This window comes from Tribolium madens, unplaced genomic scaffold (genome assembly GCF_015345945.1).
Source record: "Tribolium madens isolate multiple individuals breed KSU strain unplaced genomic scaffold, Tmad_KSU_1.1 Scaffold_96;HRSCAF=242;Tcas5.2_LG5, whole genome shotgun sequence".
NCBI classification, from domain to species: domain Eukaryota; kingdom Metazoa; phylum Arthropoda; class Insecta; order Coleoptera; family Tenebrionidae; genus Tribolium; species Tribolium madens.
In genome coordinates, this window is record NW_025401068.1 from 16,520,529 (window position 1) to 16,529,462 (window position 8,934).

An 8,934-nucleotide genomic window follows, 5' to 3' on the forward strand; every position below is an offset into this window, starting at 1 on the left:
CAAAAGATTATGTAAACTAGGTTACATAAATTAAGTAGTTTATTTTAGGCATTAAAAAATTCAAAAACTAGAAGAAACACTATTAGTGAATGAAAATGCATCACAAAAAACACTTTTATGGTAAGGAAAAGAATTTACAATATATTTCAAGATACTAAAAAATTTTGGTATTATCACAGGAATCCTTGTTGAAATGTTAATAAAATATAAAAATTTTATTGTACTTAAAAAATTGTTTTTTTTAATACACGTTAAAATTTATATCTCTTTCACCCTTACACAGATCACCGGATTATTAAATTTATTAAAGTTATCTTTATCCTCTATAAAAAAATCAACTTATGTTAAGCTCTAATAAAAAAAATAAACATAATGTTTTCTAAATTATTTCTACTGATTTAACTTCAAAGATACAATAGTTGTAAAAGTTATTATTAGTAACAAGTTTGAATCAGATGAAGCTGAATTATTATCATTATCGTCTTCTGTTTGACTACTTGTCACATTTTTAATCCAGTCCAAGTATTCATAAGTTCTTGTAAACCCGGACGGATAATTATTTTCACATTCCCTTCCATAAAAACTTGCCACAGCTACATGAACATAGTTTCCGTCAGCGTCGGTTTGGACCAATCCACCTCCACTGTCACCCTTTAAATAAAAAAATTGATTATGAAGCAAATTAACTCACTCTGACATACGCGACAAATTCCGTGATTTCCTTGACCACTAGCACAAACCATGGTATCTCTAATTATGGATCCATACACTCTCATACATGCGGTGTTAGAAATTGTGGTCAACGCAACATGAGAAAGTATATTTGAAGGTATCGGTAAAGGATCGGCTAGAAACTTGAATATTTTTTAAATTAAAACACATTTCACTTTTTTACCATCTTTTGTTGCTCCCCAGCCAACAACAATGGCATTTTCACCGGTATTGAGTGTTTTTGAAGGTAACTGAATTGATTGAATACGATCTAAAATGATAAATCATTAGTAACTATCAGATTTGAAACAAAGTCAACCATTAAATGTAACCAATTTTGGTAACTGAATAAGTCCCAAATTGTTTGCAAGAGTGACACTATTATATTCTGGATGTGCTATGTAAGTTGTGGCGTTTATTACCATCCCTTTGGAACCAAGATTTTGCAAGTCATTTGTACCTAAATAAATGCTAAACGACTCTGATCTGAAAGGAAAAGTAATGATTGTAATTGAAACTTTTTGGTACTTACTCATAGACACAATGGGCAGCTGTTAAAATCCATCTCTCGTTTATGAGAGAACCACCGCACTGATTTGTAACACCTGCTTTTTGATAGAAGAAAGCAACAGCAAAGGAAAACTGACCCTCCAAAGATATTTCTCCTTCTACAATACGAGCATTGCGAACATCAGCTAAAAGTGAGTTCACTTAAATTAAGTTTAGAATAATTTATAACAATTACCGCTAGTTGCCAAAAGGCAAAAACACAAAATTAACGCTGTTTTAATTGATTTCATGATAATTGTGGTGTGTTTTAAAATTTGGTTGTCTTTATACATTTTTCTTATCTTTGTTGTTTTATTGATTTATTAGTGATTTTGTGGTGGAGACTTATTCTATTATATTATAAATTAAATTTAAAACTAACTGAACTAAACAAATAAAAGAAGATTCAAAAAACTAAAATTTTTGAAGTAAGAAGAAAAATAACGAACATTTTAACCTAAAGCTCTTGCTTTATTCATTAGTGGATAGAGTAAAGTACAAAATTTGATACTTTTATTTTTTTTAAAATGTTTTTTTTTTCGGCAAAATCTCACATTTACATGTTTTTTTTTTTTGGTTTGAATTTTGAATGTCTGAGAATAAAGGGTTTTTGTTGTTTAAAAATATTTGTTTTTGTTTTCAGTATTTAAGTATTGGGACAATGTCTAAAAATTAGTTTATTATTTAGTTATTTGACGACTTCCGACGAAGATAAAGGATAAGATAAGACAATAATTGTAAAATGTTTCTAGGATATGAGATATTTTACAATAAACACAAACATAAATTTGCCGCCATGAAATTACTCTTTTTGTTAATTTGTGTTTCCAAGGTTTGGACTTTACCAAATCTAAAATCGACTGATCTGAAAAGATCAGCTGGTAATATATTTTTTACGTTTTATTTGGTTTTAATTTGTGTTTTTTAGATGTACGAATAATCGGTGGATCAGTGGCTAGAAGAGGCCAATTTCCTTTTGCTGCTGCTATCTATACTTTTACTCAAGATGGAAATTACTTTTGTGGTGGAACTCTCTTAAATGAGCAATGGGTCTTAACAGCAGGGCAATGCGTTGATGGGTATTTAAAAAAACAACATTTTTTTTTATTTGCTATTAATTTTTAGAGTGCACACTTTTAATATACATCTAGGAGCAACATTCTTGAAAGAAGATGATCCTTACGCTGTTCAAGTTTCTGCAGACACCTATGTTTTGCATCCAGAATATGATCCACAGACCTTAGCTAACGATGTTGGCCTTATTTGGCTCCGTTTACCTGTTGAATTTTCAGGTACCAGAAACCAAAACTACTTCTTTTATTTGAAATTATTTTCACAGATTATTTAAAACCTGTTGACTTTTTGCCTTTTGATGAACTTGGTATATCAAGTTCGGCGATGACTCTGGGATGGGGCCAAATTTCAGACGGTATATGTATACTACCACTGATTTTTATTTTACAAATTAACATTATCAAACTTGGCAGAAGAAGAAGGAACAGTCAATGACCTCCAATGGGTGTATGTCACATCTATGTCTAATGCAGAGTGTAAAATAACATACGGGAATCAAATTTTAGACAATATGGTGTGTGTTGATGGAAATTATAATGAAGGAACTTGTAAAGTACTAGTGGGAAACTTGATTTTGTTCTTTTTTTAAATCCTGTTGTAGGGTGATAGTGGAGGTCCACTTGTACAGTTAATTAGTCGTGGACATTATGTGGTTGCTGGTGTGTCAAGTTTTGTTAGTTGGAATGGATGCGAAAGCACAGATCCATCAGGTTTCACAAGAATATATCCATATAATGACTGGATAAAAAATATTACGGGTAAAGCATAAAAATGTATTTAAAAAAATCAAAACCAAGAATAATAAGAAATAAATATATTATATTAATCTTATTGTAGTTTTTAATATTTTGTAAAGTTGATAGATATAACAATTTTAAAGACTTTAGCCGTTTTTTGCGGTCAGTCTGTTTTACTAGTTAATTGGCGATTTTTTTAAATTAGGGTGGAAAAACTTACTTTCTGTTAGAGTCGTAGGATGATAAACTACTTACAAATTTAATGTTGTCAAACAGATTTTCTTGGCGCATCCACCAACTCTTTACTTTATTTTTCAAACTTAATAATAATTTACATTTTCAAATGGAGCTTTTAATCTTAGAAAAATTATGAATAAATCACTTTTTTTACCGCTAAACTACTCATAATTGTAGTTGATTTTTTTTGTTGTTGTTCTTAAATTATTTATCTTACACTTAAAATGTAATTGTAAAAAAAGATTTTGATGTTTTATTATTAGTTTGAAATGTTTTGTTTTTTATAATATTATTTTTATGTTATTTTTTATACAATTGTGGATTGTTCCATTTCATTTTTTGTGTGTGCTATGTATTGTGTTATAGATTTTTTTTGACTAAGTACGTACTTCAATTACAATGCTATAGATTATCATCACCAAATGAAACATATTTCAAAGATGATGAATGGATTAAATAAGACAATAGAGCTTATTGATTAATCTTAATCATTTTTGACAAGGAATTTTGAGCTGATACTTGTAGTCAGGGCAAAAAAATATGTAGATCTTTAAACCACTCCAAGTTTATGCAAACTTATAATAACATCAGGTTTTTTAATCTTCACAATGTATTTTTTGTATCAATTGTTTAAAACGATAAAAGATGACGCAAAAAATAATCTTTTGATTGATCATTGCATAGTTTAGTTAAAATATGAATATTTGAAATCACTTATGTACACCGGAAATGACCTAATTTTTTTTATTAATAAAAATATAAATAATACATTGAAGAATAATTTACAAATTGTAAGTATAATTTTTTTAAAAAAAGAGTAAAGATGTTGCTTTTTAAATGCAAAAAACGACTATTTAAATATTAGAACCCTTGATACATAAATAAACATTTTAATGCAAAATAATTTTTTACTATTTACTATTCAGCAGTGCCTATTAACTAGGGTAAGAATAAAGTTTTGTTATTTTATTAATAGGTTTATTAATTAATATCAATTACTATGTTATTGTAACTTCTTAAAAGTTTCTAAAAAATATTTTATTACATTGATAATTGCGTTACATTTTTTATCCAGTCGTTGTATGGGAAAATTTTTGTATATCCCGAAGGATCAGTACTTTCACATCCATTTGAACTGAAGAAACTTGCAACTGCGACAACAATAGTGTAACCACTACTAACATGCAAAACAATCGGACTTCCAGTGTCTCCCTAAAAGGCGTTTTTATCAAAATTGCAAAAAGACATAAATTAGATCGTACAAAACATGTTCCTTCATTGTAGTTGCCTTCAAAACAGTTCATATTTTTACCAATTTGCTCTCCATATGTAATTTTACACTCTTCATCAGAAACTTCACTTAAAGTAACGTATTGAAGAGTATTGGAAAGATTAGAATTATCTAAATATACAAAATTTTGTACTGGTTTGTGACTAATGTTTTATAAATTTTACCATCACTGGTTTGTCCCCATCCAAATGCGATACCAACTATATTATTTGATAAATCGGAAAATGGCAAATAGAGTCTTCTAATATAGGCTAAAAATTTAAGATATATATTACAAACCAAGTTATTTACTTTAAAAATTACTTACTGGTAAAAGTTACAGGCATTCTAAGCTTAATAAGCCCGATATCATTTTCTAACGTAGAAGGATTGTAATCGGGATGCAAAACAAAATCGTCGGTTGCTAATTTTTCTACATTGTTACTATCTCCATCTAATTTATGTGTTCCCAAAATAATGGTAAAAGAAGTAGCGCTACAACACAACGATATTAATTTTAACATAATTATTTTTTGATATTGTACCCATCTACGCACTGACCGGCGGTGAGAACCCATTGGTTACTTAGAAGAGATCCAGTACAGAAATATCTACCTTCTGATGTTGTTTTGTAAACAGCTGCCGCATAGGGAAATTCACCAGCATAAGCATTATGTCCACCAATAATGCGCACCTCTAGAATGTTATTTTACTTTTTGAAATATTTATAATTTTTTACCTTTTGGAAATGCACTAATTTGCGAATAAACACCGAACAAAATGACTATGAGTGATTTCATTTTGTCGGTATTGTGTTGTAGTATTGTTTTTTCAATGTAATGTGTTTATATTGTCTTTATTTAATCTTTTAATCATCGACATCTACATTTAACTGATTTGTTACAGTAATTTCAAAAAATTCCATAATCATAGTGATCACTCACTGATCATGGGTTTTAAACCAATTAAAGCATAAAACGTTATAAAATATGCTTAAAAGTAATTTTACAAAATGTGATAAATCCGACGTTAGCGTATTATTATTGTTTAGAAAACAAAAAAAATATAAAAAATCAAAAACTTTTTACAGTAGTTAATTTGCGACTCAAAAACTATTTTTTTTTTAATAATTGAGTTTAGTCTATTTTATTTATTTATTTATTAAATTACATCCCAGTTACATTGTAAATCCATTCGGAGTAGGGATAAACTCTGGTGTATCCCGAAGGATCAGTGCTTTCGCAACCTTTTGCACTTAAGAATGAAGCAACACCGACTTGCATCAAATATCCTCCAATATTTTGCACCAGAGGACTACCACTATCTCCCTAGAAAAAAAATTGGCATTTAAGAATACAAAATGAATGATAAAAACCTTGCAAGTTCCTTCATTGTAATTGCCTTCGGCACAAACCATATTCTCATAAATGTTATGTCCATAAATCGATTGACATTCTTCATTTGATAAAACCGTCAGGGAAACCCAACGAAGGTCATCAACAACACCAGGAGTTTCTGCAAAATTAAAAAATTAGAACAACTACTTTTTTGATTTTTGTATATATTTATATTTTACCATCATCTGTTTGTCCCCATCCTAAAGCGACGGTGCCTGTGAACGGAACTAAATCACTGTGTGGTAAAAAATCAACAGGTTTGATGTAAGCTAAAACAATGGAGAAAAATCAAACTGTACTTTTAGCAAAGTGTAAATTTTTACTTGTGTACGAGATAGCCATACGAAACTTGATAAGTCCAATGTCATTTTCAAGAGTTAGAGGGTCATATTTAGGATGCAAAACAAAAGTGTCAGTTGAAAGTCTAATTGCATTTTCATCGTTAGCACTCAAACTATTTGAACCCAATCGAATTGTAAATAAACTGGCTCTGAAAACATTACTTTTTATTTCTGAAATTACTTACAAGTTTTATACTCACCCATCGACACACTGACCAGCTGTTAGGATCCATTCATGGTTGAGTAGGGAACCTACACAGAAAAATGTCCCATCGTTGGTTCTCTTATAAATGGCTGCTGCAAAGGGAAATTGACCCGCAAATGCAGTATTACCACCTATAATACGGACCGACTTGGCAAATGTTGGTGATGTTAATAAAGTTGGAAGGAGAAGGAAAAATGTGAAGAAAAGCATTATGGGAAAGGTTATTTTTAAATTTGACTGCTGTAAATCCGACTGCTTTATATAAAAGATTAATTTTTATCTTATATTTTTAAGTAATTTATTGATTTTTGCCCAAAAATTTATTGCAACCTTCGGATTAAATTGTCGCAGTTGTTGATAAGCCACTTTAATCTGAGATTTGCGTCTTTAGTTGTAAGATAATGCCCATTTTGGAAAAACCTACGTTTGATATTTTAAATTAAATTATTGTATACTGATTTTTCATTTATTAAAGCCTGTAAAAGTCAATTTTTCATTTTGTGATAAAACTAGTCATAAACTGATCACACATAAGACCTTTTTATTTTATCAAAAATTAGCAGTTTTGAGATAACAAAAAAATTGTTATTATAAATAGCTGATAATAAAGATCACCCAAAATATTAGTGCGCATTTTTCAAAGTCAGGATGAAACTTGTTTGCACATTGTGTCTATTTCTTTTGTCTGGTTGGACGTCATTAAAAGCGGTATAATTTTTATTACTATTTTTTTCCTTACATTTATTACAAGTTTTTCAGAAACAAATCAAGAGTATCAGCAACAATAATTGGCATGAGTCAGTGAAAATCATTGGGGGAACCACAGCTTTCGCTGGTCAGTTTCCCTTTGCTGTGGCCATTGAAACCACGACTAAAGATGGCAAATATTTTTGCGGTGGTACTTTGATTAGCGACCAATGGATAATCACTGCAGCTCAGTGTGCTGATGGGTAAGTATTATGAAACCAAATTTTTTAAATTATATTTTTTTTACCTAGGGCACTGCTTTTCTCTATTCAAATAGGGGCAACCAGTTTAAGCATCCCTGATGAAAATCGATTAGTTTTGTCAACATCTGAATATGTTCTACACCCTGAATATGACCCTGCAACATTTAAAAACGACCTTGCTCTGATTGAACTGCGAATTCCGATTGAATTTTCAAGTAAGTTAAATATTTATGCAACTGTTTGTTTACTTCTCTACATTTTTCATCAGATTATATTCTTCCTGTTCATAGTCTTCCAGATACTGAATTGGAAGCAGGTGTAAGAGTTGTTGCTGTAGGTTGGGGACAGACTAGCGATGGTAATTTTTCTTTTCCTTAAAATAAGTCTTAATTAAATTGATTAGAGGATGGTGGACTTTCTGATAAACTGCAATTTGTGACGGTTACAAGTTTGACAAATGAAGAATGTCGACTTGTTTACGGTAATCAAATAACTGATAAGATGGTTTGTGTTGAAGGAAATTATAACCAAGGATCTTGTAACGTGAGTTGTTCTTGTTTAAAAACGGGGAGTTAATTTTTATTTTAGGGAGACACTGGTGGTCCCCTTGTTCGGGTTATTTCTCTAGGTAATGCTTTGCTGATAGGAGTTGCAAGTTTTGTGAGTGGAAATGGATGCGAAAGCACTGATCCTTCCGGCTACACCAGAGTTGCTCCTTATGTTGATTGGATAACTAATGTAACTAGTTACAATACTACGAGATTTTAAAAACATTTTAGACAAAATAAGTTTTTTTTGTAAAAATTGTTAAGAATGACCTAATAATAAAAGAGTTGTAAATAAAAAGTTCTGCCGGCTATCCGGATTATGCTGATTCTGCAAAAGTCAAGCATGCGCTAAAGTACTAAACACCCTTAACAAACTGCAGTTTTATTATAATTAGTAGCATTTTTCCCGCGACTTCGTATGCGTGTATTTCTGATATAAAATGGGAAATAATCCGCTCACAAAACAATTCCATAGACTTCTTCTGTTGAGCTGGATACCGATGCTTTGTATGAAATTTAGCTACTGTCTCGTTTTTGCCCAATTAAAAAAAAATTAAACAACAGTTCGTCTCTTGTTGCCGAGTGAATTGGTAAAGCACGCAGTCTCTGAAGGTACAGTCGGTAATTTTGTTCAACACCATCTGAGTCAAAAATATCTATCGATTGGCGCTAAAGCCAAGTCAGTATCTCACGTTTAAAGTTTCACAATTTTGACAATTTTCACTTTTTGAACGGCGATTACGGCCAAACTATTAGACTTAGAGCAATCAGTCCAACTCCATCGTAATCAGCGTAAGAAAATCTATCGACTGAGGCCAAASCCAAGTCGATATCTCGCAAAAAAATTTTGAATTTTTAAACGCCGATTACGGCGAAACTAAAGGAGCTAGCCCAATGTGGTTGGTAAATTCGTAA

At 30.7% G+C, this 8,934-nt stretch overlaps 4 protein-coding genes across 4 annotated transcripts; 1 reads left to right on the forward strand and 3 right to left on the reverse strand.

The window, feature by feature from the left end:
* Positions 1 to 200: 200 nt before the first annotated feature.
* Positions 201 to 1,511, reverse strand: LOC123012362 (brachyurin-like). The gene is made up of 6 exons (XM_044410225.1): positions 1,457 to 1,511; positions 1,244 to 1,406; positions 1,031 to 1,197; positions 896 to 982; positions 702 to 847; positions 201 to 651 (listed from the first exon to the last, which is right to left on the reverse strand). Exons 1-6 carry the CDS (start codon positions 1,509 to 1,511, stop codon positions 391 to 393), a joined length of 879 nt encoding a protein of 292 aa, XP_044266160.1. The 3' UTR covers positions 201 to 390.
* A 504-nt stretch (positions 1,512 to 2,015) lies between these two features.
* LOC123012363 (transmembrane protease serine 9-like) lies at positions 2,016 to 8,330 on the forward strand. Its single transcript, XM_044410226.1, has 11 exons — positions 2,016 to 2,141; positions 2,189 to 2,339; positions 2,386 to 2,552; positions 2,600 to 2,689; positions 2,748 to 2,887; positions 2,936 to 3,100; positions 7,281 to 7,471; positions 7,520 to 7,686; positions 7,740 to 7,829; positions 7,875 to 8,014; positions 8,060 to 8,330. The coding sequence occupies exons 1-11, from the start codon at positions 2,057 to 2,059 to the stop codon at positions 8,237 to 8,239; spliced, it is 1,566 nt and encodes a 521-aa protein (XP_044266161.1). The 5' UTR covers positions 2,016 to 2,056; the 3' UTR covers positions 8,240 to 8,330.
* LOC123013542 (brachyurin-like) lies at positions 4,279 to 5,382 on the reverse strand. The gene is made up of 6 exons (XM_044412117.1): positions 5,318 to 5,382; positions 5,124 to 5,274; positions 4,907 to 5,073; positions 4,764 to 4,850; positions 4,571 to 4,710; positions 4,279 to 4,520 (listed from the first exon to the last, which is right to left on the reverse strand). The coding sequence occupies exons 1-6, from the start codon at positions 5,376 to 5,378 to the stop codon at positions 4,350 to 4,352; spliced, it is 777 nt and encodes a 258-aa protein (XP_044268052.1). The 5' UTR covers positions 5,379 to 5,382; the 3' UTR covers positions 4,279 to 4,349.
* LOC123013543 (brachyurin-like) lies at positions 5,723 to 6,773 on the reverse strand. The gene is made up of 5 exons (XM_044412118.1): positions 6,517 to 6,773; positions 6,299 to 6,465; positions 6,155 to 6,244; positions 5,954 to 6,093; positions 5,723 to 5,906 (listed from the first exon to the last, which is right to left on the reverse strand). Exons 1-5 carry the CDS (start codon positions 6,729 to 6,731, stop codon positions 5,745 to 5,747), a joined length of 774 nt encoding a protein of 257 aa, XP_044268053.1. The 5' UTR covers positions 6,732 to 6,773; the 3' UTR covers positions 5,723 to 5,744.
* Positions 8,331 to 8,934: the final 604 nt, after the last annotated feature.

What these genes read in the sequence shown, in the direction of transcription:
- LOC123012362 (XM_044410225.1), bottom strand. Translation starts at nt 1,511, where the DNA reads ATGAAATCAATTAAAACAGCGTTAATTTTGTGTTTTTGCCTTTTGGCA. An exon ending in GCTGCCCATTGTGTCTATGA is followed by an intron (nt 1,198 to 1,243) that starts GTAAGTACCAAA and finishes TTTTCCTTTCAG; the next exon opens with ATCAGAGTCGTTTAGCATTT. An exon ending in CTGGGGAGCAACAAAAGATG is followed by an intron (nt 848 to 895) that starts GTAAAAAAGTGA and finishes TCAAGTTTCTAG; the next exon opens with CCGATCCTTTACCGATACCT.
- LOC123012363 (XM_044410226.1), top strand. Translation starts at nt 2,057, where the DNA reads ATGAAATTACTCTTTTTGTTAATTTGTGTTTCCAAGGTTTGGACTTTA. An exon ending in TTTACCTGTTGAATTTTCAG is followed by an intron (nt 2,553 to 2,599) that starts GTACCAGAAACC and finishes TTATTTTCACAG; the next exon opens with ATTATTTAAAACCTGTTGAC. An exon ending in TTGGGGACAGACTAGCGATG is followed by an intron (nt 7,830 to 7,874) that starts GTAATTTTTCTT and finishes TAAATTGATTAG; the next exon opens with AGGATGGTGGACTTTCTGAT.
- LOC123013542 (XM_044412117.1), bottom strand. Translation starts at nt 5,378, where the DNA reads ATGAAATCACTCATAGTCATTTTGTTCGGTGTTTATTCGCAAATTAGT. An exon ending in GCCGGTCAGTGCGTAGATGG is followed by an intron (nt 5,074 to 5,123) that starts GTACAATATCAA and finishes GTTGTGTTGTAG; the next exon opens with CGCTACTTCTTTTACCATTA. An exon ending in ATGGGGACAAACCAGTGATG is followed by an intron (nt 4,711 to 4,763) that starts GTAAAATTTATA and finishes TTGTATATTTAG; the next exon opens with ATAATTCTAATCTTTCCAAT.
- LOC123013543 (XM_044412118.1), bottom strand. Translation starts at nt 6,731, where the DNA reads ATGCTTTTCTTCACATTTTTCCTTCTCCTTCCAACTTTATTAACATCA. An exon ending in TATGGCTATCTCGTACACAA is followed by an intron (nt 6,245 to 6,298) that starts GTAAAAATTTAC and finishes CCATTGTTTTAG; the next exon opens with CTTACATCAAACCTGTTGAT. An exon ending in ACAATGAAGGAACTTGCAAG is followed by an intron (nt 5,907 to 5,953) that starts GTTTTTATCATT and finishes TTTTTTTTCTAG; the next exon opens with GGAGATAGTGGTAGTCCTCT.